This window comes from Leuresthes tenuis, unplaced genomic scaffold (genome assembly GCF_036924035.1).
Source record: "Leuresthes tenuis unplaced genomic scaffold, fLeuTen1.0.hap1 SCAF_5, whole genome shotgun sequence".
Classification (NCBI taxonomy): Eukaryota; Metazoa; Chordata; class Actinopteri; order Atheriniformes; family Atherinopsidae; genus Leuresthes; species Leuresthes tenuis.
This window is the reverse complement of record NW_027325359.1, coordinates 15,012,658-15,032,220: the sequence shown is the minus strand read 5'-3', so window position 1 is coordinate 15,032,220 and position 19,563 is coordinate 15,012,658. Positions and strand designations below refer to the sequence as shown.

At 40.4% G+C, this 19,563-nt stretch overlaps 1 protein-coding gene across 2 annotated transcripts in view; it reads right to left on the bottom strand.

Annotated features, from left to right (window-relative positions):
* Positions 1 to 738: 738 nt before the first annotated feature.
* LOC140307377 (DENN domain-containing protein 2A) overlaps positions 739 to 19,563 on the bottom strand; it is a 31,785-nt gene continuing 12,960 nt past the window's right edge. For both annotated transcript variants that reach the window (XM_072386234.1, XM_072386235.1), the window contains exons 2-20: positions 16,524 to 16,610; positions 13,906 to 14,937; positions 12,392 to 12,519; positions 10,876 to 10,988; positions 10,589 to 10,789; positions 10,232 to 10,325; positions 9,268 to 9,318; positions 8,840 to 9,027; positions 8,400 to 8,509; positions 7,675 to 7,744; positions 7,456 to 7,533; positions 5,560 to 5,700; positions 5,232 to 5,380; positions 3,630 to 3,807; positions 3,469 to 3,510; positions 3,214 to 3,319; positions 2,043 to 2,336; positions 1,746 to 1,832; positions 739 to 1,655 (exon numbers count right to left, since the gene is read on the bottom strand). In XM_072386234.1, the coding sequence (XP_072242335.1) occupies positions 1,624 to 1,655; positions 1,746 to 1,832; positions 2,043 to 2,336; positions 3,214 to 3,319; positions 3,469 to 3,510; positions 3,630 to 3,807; positions 5,232 to 5,380; positions 5,560 to 5,700; positions 7,456 to 7,533; positions 7,675 to 7,744; positions 8,400 to 8,509; positions 8,840 to 9,027; positions 9,268 to 9,318; positions 10,232 to 10,325; positions 10,589 to 10,789; positions 10,876 to 10,988; positions 12,392 to 12,519; positions 13,906 to 14,937; positions 16,524 to 16,609 (3,180 nt within the window). In that variant the 5' untranslated portion in view covers position 16,610 and the 3' untranslated portion in view covers positions 739 to 1,623. The remainder of the gene's footprint in view (positions 1,656 to 1,745; positions 1,833 to 2,042; positions 2,337 to 3,213; positions 3,320 to 3,468; positions 3,511 to 3,629; positions 3,808 to 5,231; positions 5,381 to 5,559; positions 5,701 to 7,455; positions 7,534 to 7,674; positions 7,745 to 8,399; positions 8,510 to 8,839; positions 9,028 to 9,267; positions 9,319 to 10,231; positions 10,326 to 10,588; positions 10,790 to 10,875; positions 10,989 to 12,391; positions 12,520 to 13,905; positions 14,938 to 16,523; positions 16,611 to 19,563) is intronic.

The window sequence follows — 19,563 nt, the reverse complement described above, 5'->3', positions numbered from 1 at the left end:
CAAAGGATTTGTTGAAATGTGTCCATATTTGATTCATTTTTTTTAAATCCACCGATTGTGTGTTCGGGGGTGGGTGGGTGTGTTCTTAAACTTCACTTCATAGCACATTAAATGCTATTAAATTCTATTAAGTTTGAATTCACTCGCACTCCTCCCCATAGAGTTCATTTATGCTGCCAAAGGTAAAGTTATCGTCACTGTTTAACAGGTGAAATCAAAGTTTTTCTAAATGATTATTGGTATATTTCCGTGAGCGCCACCTGAAACTGCACGGTTACGCCCAGCATTTTCTTTTATACTCACATGGGAAGACAAAGGCGATAGTATTGTTGGACTTGGGTATATTGCACAAGTCATATTAAGGCCTGGAGGCATAATTGTCTGAGATGCGATTCTGCACTTTGGACCCTACAAAGCAACAAGTGTGGAGTAGCATGAACTGGGCTGCAGAGCCCCCTAGTGGAAAATCTGAATATTGCAAAGTGTTGATTGACAGGCAACACCAACCCTCTATGTTGACTAACAGTTTATTTTTAATCATTGTATTTGTATTGCAACAATTTCTCTTCTAGTAATTAGCTGCTCTTGCAACAAGTGTTATTGCTTAATTTTGTGAGTCACGCGTTTTTAAGTTTAGGTTAATCCACATTGTTCACCTGACTTGACCTCAAACACGATGTATATATACCAAACCATATTACAATAATATTTTCTGATTAAAAAAAAGGAGATTTTTTTTTTATTCTAATCAAAAATCATTTTATTGATGAAGTCTCATTGCATTTTCAATCAAGTTTAAGCCAACCCTAGTTGTTTTTGTAGAACATAATGATACTGATGGCTCTAACATACACATCACTCTTCAGTTCTAGCTCCACATCCTCCTTTAAACCCAAGTGAGAAAAATATTCACATTGACTTCCTTCTCATTCCCCGGCCTTGTTGCCCATTCTTTTTCAATAAAAGTACATTTATTTAAAACAGTGGCACATACACTCAGGAACCCAAAGTGGTCTACAAACTGTCTGGACTAAACTCTGTTAAATAAAGTGTATTAGCCACTACAAGAGATTCCTTTGCTCTCATTTGGAGGAAATAAAAAAAAAAAGAGAGATTAACTTTGACTATAAAGTAATATAAATTAACTTAAAAGCCTCCTGATGACAAAGAAGTTGTACTATTGTATTCTATAGAAAATACTTGGAATGTAAAGGAAAGTTTTATACAACACCGGATCTTCAGTGGTATTCCTCCTCACAGATTTACAAGTGACGTTAGTGACCGAGAACACTGTTGCTAAAACATTTACACTGTGATGTGCTATACAGTGATACACTGTAGGGACAGAGAGTTATCTGTAAAACATTTACTGTATATTGTAACACTAGATTCTGCTTTATCATGTTGGTCTTCACAACACTAACGGAATGACTGGCTAATAAAGCTGAGAGATAAACCCTAATGTTCCCCAGATTCACTCCTGTTCACCAGCTATGAATCCAGTTCATTTCAATGGATCTTGTTCTGACTTAAGACATCTCAGTCTCCATCTACACATTCTCCAGGTCTAGGGAATGCATCTCCTTTATTCTCCTTTTTCTGTTCGCTGCTTAACTGCAGGTCTCATTTCTTGGAAAGGAATTTCATCTTGCTTCCTGAAAAAAAACAAAAAACACATTGAGATAACTTTAATTTCAATTTGATTCAGATGGGCTGACCGTCTTACGCTGTACGATGAATCTCACCTAGGCCCTTGAGGAACTTGTTGACGCCTCTTTGCTCACTCCCAGGAAGTGAGTCCAGATACTCTTGTGCTCTCACTTCAAAGAGACCTGGACACAAAATATTCTGTCAAACATTTAAAGTCAGATATTTTTAAAAGACATCCCTGAACTCAACTTTTAACAAATGCAGAATAGATATGCATGCACTGTCATGCTATACATGACTGAACCAAGATTAGAATTTAAAATCGGCAGGATATTAAAATGAGCAACAACCGCAGAGAGACTACTTTAGTTGTATTAGAACAGTGATCAAACCTCTGAGGCCCTGCCTGCGCAGCTCCCTCTCCTGGATGAAGCCTGTAAACATCTGAGTCTCCATGAACACCTCCAGAAACCTTCTCAAGCTCTTGGAGGTGACCGCTTTGCGAAAGGCCTCCCGCTGGAAGGATGAGGGGGATGAAGAAGAAGAAGAAGGGCTCGGCAGGGTGGGGGAGGAGAGAGACTCATCCTCCCGCTCTGCTCCACCCATGAAGAGCGAGTAATGACCCACCATCTCCACGAAGAATCGCACAAAAGCCTCTGAGACCACCGTGCTGAGAGAGCTGGAGTCTGGAGGGACGCACAGGAGAAACGTCCCATAAAGGAAAGAGGTGAAGGATATTCTATTTAATCATCTATGCAAACAGAATGAACAATGGTTTCAGTTTTTTCCAAGGGTTGACCAGTACTAATAAATCTGTTATTATACTACAAAGGTTTTAATAGTCAAATCATTTTGTGCTCAGTTTGTAGGAAAATCAACACCCACTCACTATGAATTCTAGATCATTCTCAGCAGATTAACTAAAATATTACACATATTGTACATAAAGATTACATTTTATTTTCATTTAAATAGATGAAAATAACAAATCAAATCAAGTGTAACTTGAACTCAGTGTAAGGGTCCTAACCTAAGATCTCTAGATGGATTTAGTCAGGTTTCTTGTCTTTGACACCAAATCTAACAAGGAGGTTTGTGATACTGCCAAAGCTTTTATTTTTGTCGTGACATATTTCAAACATTATGTTTCTGTTCTGAGTTTAATCCCACTTTAATGCTTCTTTAACACATATACACTAGATTAAAAGCTTACAAATCCTGTAAAACATCAAGTATTGGACTGTACAGATGCTATCCAGTCACTTGTTTAAGCCCTGGAGAGTAAACATATTTCCCAATAAAGCTGTCATCAATAAACGACTAAATGTATCAATGAAAGTCTAAATTGTACCACTTCAACCTCAGCAAAAACAATAATTTAAACAAAACAATGACATTTGAGACTGTAGCTCGCCGAGATTCTTGTTGAAAAGTTCTCAAAATCTGATTCTTGAACAGAGGTGGGAATCATCTTTCCTTGATATATTTAGTCATTCTTATAGAACAGCAGATGCATTGTGAAAATCCACCAAAATATAAGAAATAGTGAGTGTGCAGAATCACCATTGGACAGATCTCCTTTCTCGCTGGCCAGCTCCCTCCTCTTGTCCAGCACATGCTCCAGAGCTGCCTGCAACTTGTGAGGAAGAATAGAGTCCTCGTCATCCAGCTGTGAAGAGAAAAAAATGTAAATACAGCCAGCATGTAGCTAATAATTACACATTATTATACTCATGACATCTACTGCAATTGCCACATGTGTATGGTGACCATAGACAGATTTCAACAGTGCTCTCTTTTAGTCTCTATAGTTACTACCTGACGCAGGAAGCGGCTGTTGCCGAGGTCAACCACCAGAACCTAAGCAAAAGGAGAGTGATGTAATTTCCTGGAGCTATTGTTCAGCGAAGGAAATGCCCAGAGTTTAAGGGCACCCACGGGCAGTAAATCACTAAACACATGAAAACGTCTTGTCTTACTTCTTCTATGGGCAGCTCTTTGAGTCGAGGTAGAGAGCTGGAAAGGAGGCCCACTATAAAGGGAGTTGGAGTGCAGACTATGTCCAACATGGATGGCGGCAGCACGGGGATGTATGTGTGCTGCCAGGTGAAGGGATACAGTAGAGCCACTACTGCATGACAACACTGAGACAATGTGCTGTGGAAAGACAAACGGAGAAGGCATTAATGAAGAAGGCAAAAATAACCCTCCAAAAAGTGTCTACATAATATTACTCATTACTAATAAAATAAATATCCATCATCTGTACAGTGATGGATACGGTGATAACAAGAAATACTTGTTGAGCTTTTAACTTTTGTATTTAAAGGAGCATAGATGATGTTTTCCTAAAATACTCAAAATAATACAAAATACAGTTTTATAACAACTAGACAAGCATCACTTGACCTATATTATAACATGAGGGCACAATCCAACATGCTACTGTACAACACGTCACATTTAATGTCACTATTAGAGCCCACTAATGCACTGGGCATTACTTATGATTTCGCAATGGTCTTAATGTGGTTATTTTTACTGCACCATACAACAGCTTGCTGCCTTTACAATGAGTTAAATGTGTGCTTCAAGAGGTGATAATAAACTTAATTAAAATTGAAATTGAAAAAAGCCACCACAGATATCTCTGAATATGATGCAAAAATCCTACTCCACAGAGGAAATCCCTCTAAAATACAAGTCTATTTTCCACCACAGGATGGTGCCAATGTCCAAAAACTTCCAAAAAAAAAAAAAACATATCAGAAAAACAACATTAAAAGTTCATTTGTTTTCTTCAACAAACCCACTGTCACACACAGAGAAATGATGGGAAATGGGAGCATGATGAAAACTTTGCAGGGGCAACAGACACACTTATGTATACTGTTGACTCAATAACAACCATATGTGTGTCGATGCACAGCAAATTCATTAAAAAAATATATTGACAATGCCAAATTTCCACTGAATAGAACAGGACGAGTACTGACTCTGCTTTTTGCAAGAAAAACTTTTGATGCTGTGTTTTAACATGTTTTAACATGACATGATAAGGGTGAAAAAATGGGAATGACACAAGAGTTAACTGACTAGCATAGCATTAAATCTCAGGTCCTTACTGAAGTAGATCAGGTTAGAAAAACTGTTTCTGTCGATCCTGTTGTACCACAGCAGTTAAAAAAACGTGTTATTTATTCATTTTTTAGTTTTATTCATTCATATGTAAACATTTATATGAATTTATTTATCTATAAGGTGGGAAGTGGGTTAAAGTTCTGAGTAAATATTGTAAATGTTGTGACATTATTGTGCACACGTGGTAGCTCTGGAGTTATGCTTTAAAGCAGTCTATCTGGCATCCATGACCATTTTCCAGAGGAGAACTGATTGCTCCCTAAGCGACTGTAAAACACAACAACATTCCTTCCCCTCACACTTGGTTGGGATCTACTTTTCCTCTACTTGTCATTTTGAGGTCTCTTCCTTTAAACTTGTCCATGTTCAGTCAGCACGATCTTTGGGATGGAAATCGAGCTAAGCACCACGCTCTATAGCAGTATTTTGCTGGAACCAACCTGAGTTTGTCAGCAGTGAAGATGACCCTGCGCTCCAGTAGCAGAGAGGCAAAAACTCGAAGCAGGAGACGGAGATTCAAAGAAGAGAAGAGACATTCAAAGTCCACGTGTTCCAGACGAGAATCTGATGGTCGACACAGTTCAATCACCTGTGGTTACAAAAGAAGACAGAGGGACAACTAAAGAACAGCAAAAATAATAGATGAATACACCTAGCGACACTAATGTGATTACATGCATAATTCTAAAAAAGCATATATATTTGGTCTCCAAGAATTGGGTAAGGAAATGATGGTGTAAATCCAAAGTAACACCACCATCAGTTCACCTCTGTCCCAGAGCCAGGTAGGAAGTTTTTGACAGTGATGGTCCTCCCTGGAGCAGGGAAGGGAGCCTCCATAATGCCTCTCATAAAAGGCTGCACTAGAGCAGGAGAAATGGCTCTCCTCTTTTCCACTTCATCCAGGATCTGGAAAAGCCAAAGGAGCACACTCTGAATTAAATAACAGCACTGGCATGCATGTATACTGTTGGTACTGTTTGGTTTTTCTTCCCAAAACTGAGAATTAGAGGTTTTAATATGGACACCAAGGCTTCCGTTCCCAAAACCTGAAGCATGAGCGGTATGGGTTCAGATCCAGGTTTTATAGGGTGACTCGGATATGGGTTGAGTCATGTTTTATTACAGAAGGTTCCAGCTCTGTTTAACATTATGTGTAATATCTGAGAGGATATGAGATGATCTGGCTGTGGTCAGACAGCGTTTAACATGTTGTCTTTGCTTTGCAGGTCCATTGAAACTTGCAACATTGTTGCAGTTTAAATAAGGTGAAAAAACCACAAGGGCCACGACGAGCTGAGCGATGACAGATGCAGCGCTGAATTAAAAAAGCTGTATAAAAAAAGAGAACTTGTTTAAAAAGTGGTCAAATCTAGTGGCACCTCCTCGGTTTGGGTGTCTTATAGACGATTAGGAACATGTCCCATTTGTTATCTGTTACTATGGCAGCAAGTTTACTATTAAGCTTAAATAATGAGTGGATTAGCCATGATGTTTCAATCAGCAAGAGTAGTAACCAAAAACCTGGAGGTAATTTAGCAACTTACTTGGCAAGAAAGATGGATTGAATGCAACCAAGCACATGTGAGACTATTGCTGTTACATTAGGTGAGACAGAAAATTTAGAATTTGACAAATTGAATAAAGATCAGCATTTAACAATCAGCTTTTTAATAAATGCAGATCAGATCCAAGTCTCCTGGCCTTGTTTAGGTCCAGGATTTCTTAGTTAATCATAAATCTGATTCCCAAGTTTCTAAGTAAAAGATCCTGAAAGCAGCAAACGCACCGGCATAAAAATGGTCGTGTCCATGCATATTTAGTGGTTGAATAAGTGCATGAGTAAAAGTAGCAACACCGCCTTGGGCTAAAACTCCCTTTTAACATGTGAAAAACATTTAAAGGAACCAGATTAATTTAAGGCGACCATCTGCACTGACTAGGAGTGAGGTTAACCCAGTAAAAATCCCACGACGGAAGACAAAAATCCCCACTTTCTAAAAAAACGAACAGTTGAAAAGATGTTGGATGCATCTGCAATCGTAAACCAATCAAGGATGAGGTAATCTCACATCTCCTTTTTCTTTCGTCAGACACACTCAACATTATCCCAGTTTTATCTATTTTGGCCTCAATGAAACATGAACAACCAAACACAGTACAAAGTCAGTACAGATAAAGGGTAGCAGCCTGAATCAGTTATGTGTTCTCCTTTACAAGAATACTGTACACATCTGTATACCATTAAACATTTGTGCAGCTGAAACACATTCAGAAAACTCCTCGATGACCACTTGTGTATCTATACAAATCCAACTTTAGCAATGGCTTATGTTTGCTCCACAGACATCTACAAAGTTAATATGTAGATAAATCTAAGGTTCATTACAGGGAGCCTCTGCCACAGTAGCAACCACATCAGCTGCATTTCATATGTGTTGCAGGATTTGAGCCAGGACTGCAAGGCTCTGTGGGAAAGTGGATGGGGCAGAGGGTGGGTGGGGCTGTGTGAGCACCAAGGGTGGTACTTTTTTTCCAGGGGTTAGGTTATATGTAATTCTTTGTGTGACATGCAGTCCCAAGTAATGTAAAGCGAATGGATATAAGTCATGCATCTGAGTATAGTTTGTGCGTTTGTGTCTTTTCTTAAGTCACTACACCTACCTTAGAGAAGAGGTCAAAGCACCCCAGGCGGCTAACGATGCAATAGACCTCCGGGAGCCTTCGGCCTTTACCGCTGGGCTGTAAACAGCCAGAAAGATGAAGATTGGTTAAAAGGAGCACTGGACATAGGATGGACTAATTCATAATGGAGGATCAGCTTAATCAAAACTGAAAGAGAAAAAGCTGGTGACCGAGGAAAAAGGCATTTTTAAAGCATACCAATAGACGTCGACAGTAGCCAAACCGCCTGCTTCCGTCCTCACCAGTCAGAACAAATGAGAATGTCTCACTGGGGATGTAAAAAAGAGAGAAAACATATAACTGAGAAAACACAATGTAAATCTTCAAAAATCAAGCTAGACTGAATTTTTGCAAACAAACCCTGACTTTGCACTTGACAGAGGACACCCTCTGGAATGGCTTGTACCGAAGTGACCCCAGAGCACCTCTTAAGCTCTTCCTGACAGGTATGTATTGACTGGTAATGACTTTCATGACATGGCAAAAAGTCTGCAGATGTACGTTTGGTGATCTCTCACTCATCAAACAGTTTTTTCCAGGTAATCATTAACCGTCACCATTAAGTCACACATCATTACTTCTTGGAACAATGCAGATGTTGAGAGAAGGTATTGGGTAACAGCCAGGTTTAAACAGCAAACAAAAAGAGGTGATTTTGTAATAACAAACCAGGTGCTTTGTGTTAATTCCACCCTTTCTCCATGATTGAATTTGATGTTTTCTGTGCCTTTCAACTAATGAAAGAGCAGTCATCTTGACAAGTCATTAGGTCATTTCTTTAGGGGCCTTCAGCTTTTTCACTGCCAGGTGGTTATTAGCCACAAAAACAGCAGAGCCTTTACCATCCAATTGGAAAATTCCATTGTCCCTGCTTTGTTTTATTCCTTGATGTTCTAATTTACCGTGGCAACTTTCGGACTGACCTGGGGAAGTTGTCGACAGGCGCCCAGTCTTTGGCGTCAGGGAAACAGAACTGAGGGATAACTTTGAGCTGGTCCTCAGTCTCTCGCATGAACTTAAAACTCCTCTCAAGCTGGGTAACAAAGAGAGAAAATATTGAATATATTACACTGATACACTGATGAAGTCTTAGACCATTTTGTTTCACGAAACATCAGCTGTAAGATAAGTATGCCATAAGGCTACAATGGCACTGAAATAGATCCAAAGAGGCAAATGAGGAAATGAGAATGAGTCACAAAATAACTAAATAAAGCTTAAAATTTCTTTAAAATTATTTAAAACAGAAATTTAATTTGGTTAAGTAGGATCCAGAGCAAACGACCACGAAAAGATAAAGAAAAGTCTAGACTTCACACATAACACTGAATGGTGAACACAGAAAATGTCAGTCCTCGTTTACCTTTAAAGGAAACTGCTGTGTGACTTCAGGCAGATATGGAACTCCAGCCTTAGTCTTGTGAAGTGCAACAACTATAAAATACTCAAAGAGTTTTCTCTCCTGTAATTCCATCAAGTCCCTCTCCAAGGTCCGATACCGTCCCGTCTGCCTCAGCATGGACTGGACCGACACAAGCCGCTGGCTATGAGCTGAGGGGCACAGATGGACATTTCATCTAAATTTACATCCATGGCATCCTCACACATGTACATAGTGTAATAAATCAGTGTGAAGCTTCAGTATACATATTAGATGTCTGACAGAAAGATAAGTTATAGAAATCATGTGGTTGTGCTCACTTCCAGCTTCTAGATATAAGAGCTATTATATGCAGGTAGGAGTAGACATGCTATTTAGCTGCTGTGTGTGCCCTTGTCTGGTGTTCTTACCTTTCAGTTTCTCCTCTGTGTCACTTTCTGACTCACTGTTCTCATCGGTCACTGAATTAAAAAAGAAGACGACGTGAAGAAGAAAGAAGAGTGTAGCAAACACAGACAAAAATCATAGGAAACTAAGGGAACACATGGAATTTGCTTAGCACAACAAAAAGTGTCCACAGTGGAGAGTTCAGAAGAGAGCTAGTGTTTTGATGATGAACTTGACAAAAAGATTAGCAGAAAATCTTTGCAGATTTAGGATTAAGTTGTTAGAATATTTCCTTTTTTTAAATTTTTTTTTTCAAAATAATCATTTTACCAGAGGACACATATGGTTTATGTTTTCCCATATAACTTTAAGGGTGTATAAGGCTGTAAGGGTTCCAGATTTGTTTCCATTTCCTTAGTACAATGGAGCAGTTCAAGAAAGATGCTGAAAATAATTTCCTTTGTGATTGTGCATGTTAAATAAAGGTTCAAACAAATTTAAGATTTGAGTCTTTGTTGCATTTAACAAACCTCTCTTTTAATTTGGTTTGCAGGCCTGAGCTAACCTACCATTCTCTTGTTATATGAGTCATTTTGTCTTTAGGTTAACTTTAGGATTGCATGGTAACGTCTTTTCGATATTACCTGTGACTGTGGTTGGGCAACACTGTTCCCCTCATGGTTTAACAAGATTATCTTTGCAGATTTGCATGAAAGTTTTGATATACTGTCAAATAATTCATGGATTGATTTATCAGGGCACTAGGACAGTTGAGAAAAGTGCAATATTAGTGAAATTGTCCTCCAATGTTAGGAAAGAGAAGTTGTGTGTTTTAGGCCCCGTTATAACATAAAGAAACATCAGTCAACAAACGCAAAATCTTCTTGATGTACTGATGATTTACAGAAGTGGACATGACATGATTTTCCACAGGCCAAAGAGGTACATGAGGTGAAACTTGCTGGTTTACAGTATTTGAAGCCTCACCTCTCCCTGAGCTGGACTCGGTAGACTGAGATACTCTCTTCATGCGTTTCTTGCCTCGACGTGCCTCGAAGATACCATTGATTTTCAGCACCATCTGTAGCAGTTAAAGGAAAAGAAATGGCTATCTTTAACTCTTGAATCTAAAAATTTTTTTACCAGACATCAAACAAAAAAAACATTTCAATATATCCTCACTGAGCACACTTCTCAGAGGAAATATCGCTCAAAAAATGTTCCTCTGCATCACTCATCTCCTGTTGGCAGCATAAGTGGACCAGCTCCAAACCTCCCAAATTATTATGTTTGGCCATAAATCACAGAGCGTGAGCTCTGCAAGAGTCCTTAAGACTTCCATACCTTTGGGATTTTCCTACGTCTGCGATTGTAGGGATCTCCAGAGAGACATGGGGTGTCGTCAGGGCTGCTGGGTGTTGAGGGGGGGCTGATACGGGAAGGGGAGGAGATGCCAGTGTCTCTGTTGGTCTTGCGTAGCTCTGGGACTTTGAAGCTTCGTCGCTCTGAATTTTGCCTAAAGAAACCAGGAGGCTTGGAGGAAAGCTGGTGGCGACAGACAGACACATAATAGAGTTTGCTGCAGAACTGATTCAGTTTACTCTATTTTAATTGTGATGTGCTGGTGATACCTTAGTTGGTGTGTCAGGGATAGGAGATGAGGAGGCAGGTGAAACACATTTGCTTCCCAAACAACTTCGCTCCAGCTCTATATCTTCATAAGGGTTCTCCTTGGATGGTGGATCTTTAGAAAATAATTGAGTGTTTTTGTCAAAAACAAGAAATCACTGTCAGCTGGGTTGCAAGATAACCTCAATAACCTGCACTTTCCAAAGAGCAGATGAGCGCTCTTTCCATATCAGTCATGTTTGTTTTGCCAGATGATTCCTACTCCAGATGTGCAGAGAGCTAGGAGAGGCAACAATGTGCTTACCCGGCTCATATTTTATTTTGATAAGATGTTTGCATAGCTAAGGCTAAATGTAGCCACAAGCCCTCCCCCTCCATATATAGAGTAGACTAGTTTTTCCCAAATCTGAGCCTCTTTCTCTTTTTGTCTCTGTCTGCCTGTATCTCTCCGCTGCTCTATCAATCCATCCACCAGATGTGACCTGTAAGTGTGGGCAAATAAAGAGGGACGCTCAGTTCCCTGCTCCGTCTCCCTTGAAGGAAAGAAAGGGATCAGTGCGCTGTTTTCCACATTGCTGGTTAATGAGAACGTCATGCTAATCTCTGCAGTGTGTTTGTGTGCGCTGTCAGCTATTCACATGTGAGTATGCATCAGTGTTAAAGGTCCTCGCCTGGATACATGTTCTAGTGACAGTTGCCTTCCTCTCAGTCTGAAAACACCGACAGGACGGTGACTTTGAAAAGCATTCAAGGACGATTTGAAGTTGAAGAATATAACAAAACATTCATCACTGTCAACATTATCCAAATCTCTTTTTTAAGTAGAGAGATGAGTTACTTTACCCATGGGATTTCTGGTGAGTGTCAGGCAACAATGTCTGCATGTTTAAACAAACATTACATCTGTATAAAAGGAGCAAACTATAAAAAGAACTGAAATAAGTTGTGGCATTATTCAAATATAGTCAACTTAATTGATTGTTGCCAACAAACAGCTTTTTCATACCACCAGTGTCTCGGATGCAAACCAAAGACTCATTGAAGCTGTTGCCTCAAATGTAACATTGCTTTGAGCCATTCGCATACCCCCTGCTACACTGACAATTATTGTATCCAACATCGGCTACACCACTAGCTCACACAACACTACTATTGTACCTTATGAAATTAAACAGGCTCTAGGTGGGGCTGACAAAACACTGCAGACAATAAAGAACATAGTTCAGGTTTCTACGTACAGTTTTTAATAAAAGGGAAGCAGCATGGCTCTAAATTAAAACCGGAGCAGTATAAACAGAGCAAACTCTATTGCTGAACTCTGTGACACACATACTGGTATTAGAAACTCAAGGGTCAGGCCGAGCAGTGGGCCTACGATGCACTTCTTCACTTTCTGCAAATGAATTTACAGGTTACAGGGTATGATAACACTTTCAAACCATGTGTCAGAAAACAGATGTTTCAAAGAGACAGTTTGAAAAGTGCAATACACTTCTTTTTTTTTCTTTTTTTTTTTACCTATTATGTCCTCGTAGACATTTTCTTCTGATAAAGTGCATGTAAGGCCCAGTCTGGATTGAGCATACCAGTCCACCCGGCAGCTCTCTGCAGAGGACTGTAGCAAATCCTCAAATTCATAGGACTTCCTGGTGGACAGAGCAGCACAAAGACGTTGGAGAGCACACCCAAAACAAAGGAGTAGAAGAAGAAAAGATTTTTTTAACTGATGTCTCTGTGTGAAAGTCTGTCATGTCGTGTTTCTTTTTAAAAAATGTTTGATTGTTCATGTATTGAATTTTATGACCAGCAACATCAACATGATCACATTTTGTTTTATAACTGACGAAGACAACCCAGTGGAATAAAAATGCACAATTTCCATGTCTGGGTACATTCCCACATGAACAGACATACAATTAAAGCAAATTGTCACATACTGGTAACGCTTGAGCCTACTACAACTACTGCAATATAAAAGTCATGTAATTAACCTCTCCTTTCAGAAGACTGCCATTTTCAGTTTTTTCTCAATGATGCAGCTAAATGAATTGAACTAAATATATCTCCACCTTGACTTAAAACTGCATGATAGAATACAGGAATACGAGAATTCATCTTTTCATCTGCACTAGGTTTAGTCTTTTGCAGAAATGCATCCTGCAATGGACACTCAATAGGGAGACAGCCTGACCAAACAAAGGTCTTGACACAGCATGCTTGAAGCAGAGTGAGGCCTCCACATATGGTATGGAATGTAACAGATCCAAGCCAAGCTGCAAAAAAGAATTCAGGTCACTGGAGAAAGTGAACAATAGATGTGCTTCAATACTACAATGTTCCCTTTTTTTTTGTTTGTTTCCCTACAGAGCTGTTTTTTTTTATTTGATTGTAACCATCTGAATTCAAGTACTGAGGAGAATTAAAAATTCCAGCAAGTTAAGAGTTGAGTAAGTGTTTCAGATTCTGGACCAGATTTCATGTTTCAAACTTTAGAAAATTCAAACTGCAAATTGGATTCCTGAGTAAATATTTGTATTAGCCAAAGGCCTTGCACAACAGCTTTTACTGTTAAGGCTAAACATTTTTTTCAAAAGCAAGGGTTCTTTATAATATGATTTGCACAACTGCTCACAATGTTCTCTTCTTCCAGTAGAGTTTTGGAAGGAGGAATGAGTTGATGTGTACATTCCTCAGATCCAACCACTGAGCTCATTTTGTGGGGTGTTTAGAAACAGGATGAGATCACCAGTGATTTAGATTTACAGCAGATGTGGGAGATGTTGTGCACCTCAGAGTTTGGTTGATGTCGATAGGGGGACAGATAGAGGATGGGTACATGGAGCTATTGAAGGTTGATTGTGATTTCATAAGAGTTTTAATATTTTGCTTTGGAGTTGGGTGCATTAGATAACCTCTGTTTTCATGGCATTGTAGCACATTATGTACATTATCAAGTTACAGTAGGGGTCTAAGAGTCTAGGCTAGATGTCTCCCGACGGGCATTTGTCATCCTGCCATGGGTAGTGTCTTACCTGTTATTATTGTCCCTGGCTTTGTCTACCCAAGGCCTTCTGCAGACACCTGGGGGAGGGCACGTTGGTAAAGGTGGAGGAGGAATGGATGGCAAAGGAGGCAAGTTCCTCTTTCCCTTTCCAAAGCAAGGCCCTGAGGCCATTGTAGCGGGTGGTGTGTGATGCTGGAAGGTTCTTTGAGGCTTAGGTAGAGGGTTTATAGATGGAGCACCTGGCTCACTGTATACGTTCTCTGAATTCCCGTCCCTTCTCCTCCATGATCCACTTGGTCGAGCCATGTCAAAAGTCCCAAAAATGGGCTCATTGGCCTTCCTCTCAGTTTCCTCCAGCTCCTCTTTTGTAGGCGGACTGAAATAATTTCCTGGAAATGCTAATGAGGGTCTGTCAGGAACTTCCTTCGTTGCTCTCTCCAGTTTCTTAACATGCGTCAAAACTGTTTTCTTGTCTTGGGGTTGGTCTGTTGTCTTGGAAGCATGACACCCCCTTTCTAGCATCGCTTCTCTCTCTTTATTTGTTGAGCCTTCTTGAGATTTAGGCCTCAAATCAGTCAGCTTTCCAACATTCTCCTTCCCTGAGTCTTGTCTGTCCCAGCTGACAAACCTCTTGCTGTCTGTCCTTTGGACCTCTGAAGTTTTGGATTCCTTTTTCCTCACTGTCTCAACGTCCTTCTGTGTTGCACTAAGTGGACACGTCCCTGTCGGACTCACAGGAGTCGACTCCTTTTTGCCCTCCCATTGTGATATCTTATCACGAATGCTGGCAGTCCTGGTTCCTGTTGAGCTCTTGTTGTGGTTAAGCCCATTCTCCATGTTGGGAGTCCGTGGGTCACTGGTGGTCGTGGGTCTTCTGTGAGCCAGCATGGTGTCAGGAGGGCCTGAGCTGTCAGGAGGGCTGAGAAGAGAGGAGAGGGGATGCTTTACACTCGCAGCAGTGCCCCTCCCGTCTCTGTCCCCTGGTGACCCACACACCTCTTGAGGCTGGGGTACCACAGACGACGGAGCCTCCCCGACCTTCAATCCACAGCACTGGAGCCTTGTAAAGAAACACAAAGACATGAATGGCATGGTCATGAATTACAAACAAAAATAACTATGTGTGCTGTTTTCTGTTAGAGATAACAGTTGCTGCCTTCAGTGTACACTCCCCAAAACTCACCATCAGAGTACTTCCAGTCACATTCAAACAGGTCTTTGCTTTAAAGGGTGAACAAGAATTTTTATTGAACAAGCTAAGACTCGGTTTCATCCTCTGTTTCAGCTGTGACTAATTCACAGAGCATTACTGGGTCATGACTATTTGAACTGAAGGTTTTAGGGTCAAAGTTTACAAGCTACACACACAGCTATTTCTGGAGAGGATATAAAGTACACAAAACGAGGGGAGAGGCTGAATTGTCGACGTGCATCTTTTCTTTTCAACTCCCGACCCACTAAACTCTATTTTGGCCCTGAGCCCATTCACCAAATGATTGAATTTCCAACAAACAGAGGAAACATGGCCTTGATGGGTGACTTCTGATGACATTGCTGGATGTGAAAACCAACAGTCATGCAATCTAAAGGAAATCTCGGGAGGAGATTGAGAATTCAAATTTCCTAGGGGACCATTAAAGAAAAAACAAAGAGAGAAAAGTTGATGTTGTAACATAACTACAGAGGAAACTAAATAATTCTCTTTCAAATTGCTCTGACTTTTATTGCCATGGCCCCATTATGGCTCCCCTTTTCTTTTACCCTTCATGTTCCTCGGGTGAAACAACGTTTTTTATTAGGCACGAAGCAACAGAGGGGAAAAACTAGGTCAAATAGAAAAGCCAAATAAAGAAGAGCAGGAGTAGCACACAGAGCAAAAAGTCTGTGGTATTCTTCCACGCCGAAAAGAATTTTCTGTAAAGATACACGTAGGCTAAAAAGTAGATATTTAAAAGCTGCATGATACAGAAAATTTGTTGCATCACATATGGCCGTAGATGAATGGAGCACAGAGACATGGGTCACAGAGGGTGGAAGGAGGAAAGTGGGTATAAAGGCACAAAAGGTTGCCCAAATGGCTGAGCTGTTCAAGAACACAGAAAACCCTTAAAACAACAGACAAAGACATTTTCGACTAGATAATCACTCCAGTTGGGACAAAGGAAAACCCCTTCATTTCAATCTAAATAGCACTCATGAATGCTGCAAGGATGACAGAAGAGCCCTTATAAAGTGGTCGTGGAGGCAGTGGACACAGGCAGCAGGGGTGGGGGGGCAACAACAGCATCCAGATGCCAGATGGCAAACTTTGCCCTGTTCTGCTTTCTTGTATTGCTATTGTTAAACTGCTTGTGGTAATGGAAAGTAGCATCGCCAGCTAGCTTGAAATGAGTTGAGAGCTTTATGATGGCTATGGGACTATGGGAACATAGCTTTCAAAATCTGACAAGCTTTGTGTTTGGTTAGCTTGTTAGGATCCCTGTTACACGCAGTGCTTCAGCGGCCTGAATGTGTAATTCATGTGAAAATAACAGAAAAATTTTGCAGTGAACTGGTGATGACACGCACACCTTAGAAACAGATTATTGAAACATGACACTAAATATTATAAATGGTAGATCAGTTGAATAGCTTTGAGGCACCTACCCGTTGACCGATTGGTAGATACAGTTGTCAGAGTTTGTGCAGAGCAGCAGGGCCCTCCCACCGGTCATGGTGCTAGCAGCTGGCATCCTGTGGAGACAGAAACTAAGACAGTCAGTTTGTTTAAGTAATGTATTTCTATGGTGGAATGAGTGCAATGTTTGGAGAATTTAAAAGCCTGTTGAAACACATGTGAATGTAAGGGCAAACCCCAGATGAAGAGAAAACCACTATAAATCAAACAGTTACAGATCATAATAGAAAATATTTCAGCTTATATTTCTTTACTAAATATGTGTAGATGATACACAGTAATTGGGCATACACATGGACTAATACGTGATGGTTTTGTCTAAAAAATAGCTATACCACACCAGAAGTCCGTTAGGGGGGTCCTAGTGTTTGAATCTAAACTGCAAATTGGCTCAAACGAAAGAGCAGCAGAGAAGCAGACCTCACAGGTTTCATGGCATCCTACCAAACTTCCATTCCTCACTTGGTGAGTAATTGGGTCTTGAACAGCTATCCTGCAGGCAAAGATGCATATTACTTTTAAACACCTTCAGTATGTGGCATGACCTAAAAGGAAAGCAGGGTAGTAGCAAGGAGTAGCACTTAGTCTAACTCTCTTATGTGTTTTGTCCGTTTGCACTTGCCAGATCACATTTAGAAATAAAAATTCAGTACATGCATTTTGTTTTTGCACTTCAGACTATTTCTATACTTCTATACTTCTAATATTCATTGTAGAAAATCAGCTTTGTCCTTTATTAGAGACAGGCAGTGCCAAGGCAAGTGTAAGGCACATGCTCAACCAATTTCAAACTATTACTTGGTCCATTTGTCAGAGCACAATGAAGCCAAATCCACTTGGAGCGTAGATAGATCACCCAATTGTAACAATGAAACAGAGCCGCTGGTGCACAGTGAGTATGATTTTGCCTGTAAACACAGGGGCACAGCTGGCATGAACAAAAAGGCCCTGGTCTCAGTCTGGCAAAAATGTTGTTAACACAAGAGACAGGGATACGTCAAAGCTAACTTCTGTTGTATTCATATATTTATTCCACAAAAAATTCCCAGAGATGCTAACTCATACTTTGCCGTCTACTCAAACACGAGACCTCTTATAAAAACACACCTACACATCCTGCCAAAGAGCCCATATGCCAGTCCAGCACATGGACTGTGTGTGTGCCTTCAACCAGATGTGCCGAGATACTTATGGGTATTCGCAGGCCGTTAAACATTTCCTGAGCACTGTCCGGCCCAGCTCCCCCTCTGTCCTTCTCCCTCTAAACCTGCATTAGCTAACCCTGACACCTCTCTTCTATCACTCCAAACTATGTAGAGAATGTGGTTCAGTTCAACCAAATTCCACGAATTGTGGTCCTAACTGGAAAGAGGCAGAAAAGTAAGGAAATAAGCCAAAATTTCTGTCAGTTAAGTAAAAAAAAAAACGGAACTATTTAAAAAAACTTAAAAGCTAAACTCGTCCTCAGGCTAAATACATAATTGTCCCACTGTGTCCAGTGTTTTGGTATGATTTGGGGCCTGTATGTTTTTGTCATCCACGTTAAAAGAACAAATGGCCATTAAGAACAAGTTGTGGTTTCTTTGGTGTCATTTGACATCAATAGATGTCAAGTACAATATGCCATATTTTAGCCTCGAGTTTTGTTTGCAGCTCGAGCAGTTCATTCCTTTGCCCCCAAGCCTCGCCCCCCAGAGAGAAAAAGAAGGAGGAGGGAGGTTTGTGTCAGCCATTCACTGGCCTGTAGGCCAAAATTATTTTCAGCTGTGAGCTGAGCAGGGGTCACATGTTTGAGAAGAAACATCAACCAATTTTTTTTCTTCCTCCCCCTCCTCATTATTTTTCTCCTTTGTATAAGGTAACACAAAAAATGAAGAACAGAAATCCGCCATGGAAGGCAGAGCAAGCAAGGGGGACCACAAAGAATGTATAGACTCCTCAAGTTTTACTGCAATCAAACCATAAAACTTTAACGGTTTCATTTCTTTTTCTGAGCTAGAGGGGTTGCATGTCACTGGGAGAAAGAAAAGATGGAAGATGCAGGCAAGAGGGTTTGGGGGGTGAAGAGACAGGGCTTGTCAAAACTAAATAGGAAAGAGGATATTGCAAAGAATAATATTATATTATTGCACTGTGAAAGCAGTGCGTGCTTTTAAGCTGTCCCACCTAATTGCTTGGAGCAAAATAGGACAAAATAGAAAGCTCCCCTCTGCGGAGATTTAACTACTTTAAAAAGCCATTTGGCAATTTCACACAATTCTGACTTCCTGGACTTCAAAATATAATGAATTTGACTCATACAAGTCAGTGGTTTTTGTTAGAGCCAGACACGCACGAGGGTATTTACATCTTGTAAAAGCAGCAAACTTGACAAGATGGCTAGTTTTTCAGTGTTCGATTAGTGAAAGATATTCTTCAGCGGAAGCAAAGTCTTCTGTCTCCAACGGCTATTATTGGCCATTGTTAAAACTGACCCCAGAGCAAGATGGCCACCAAAACAATGCAGAGGCTGAGGGAAGCCATCTGCTGAGGCCAATAAAAACATCACGGGAAACTGCGACCCAAAAGACCTCTATCTACCCTGCCCCCTTCAAACTCTGTCCTGTGAGGTGTGACAGGCCATGCACGCCGCGGCAAAGGATATGGAAGTGGTATTGTTAACTAGCAGCAGGGTGGATGGAGGCGATGGCAGTAAAATGTTCCTTGGAATGAACATGAAATTCTAAAGTTTTACATCTGTTTGCTATCTAAAGAAATATCAACACCTACACATTTAAGAGGTCTTGAATGTAAGAAAAAGGAAAGAAACTTAACGTTTTGATTTTTACTCTGTTTTGATGGATCTAGCACGGAATCTTGGTTTAATGACCTCAAGAGAAAAACCTTTACAATAACCTTCAAAAATATACACCTTAAAGATTAAACTCCAGTTCTGGTCTCCGGTGAAAAAGGATTGGTTGTCACTGAACAGCACACAGTCCTTACGACCATTAAGACTTTACTAGATAA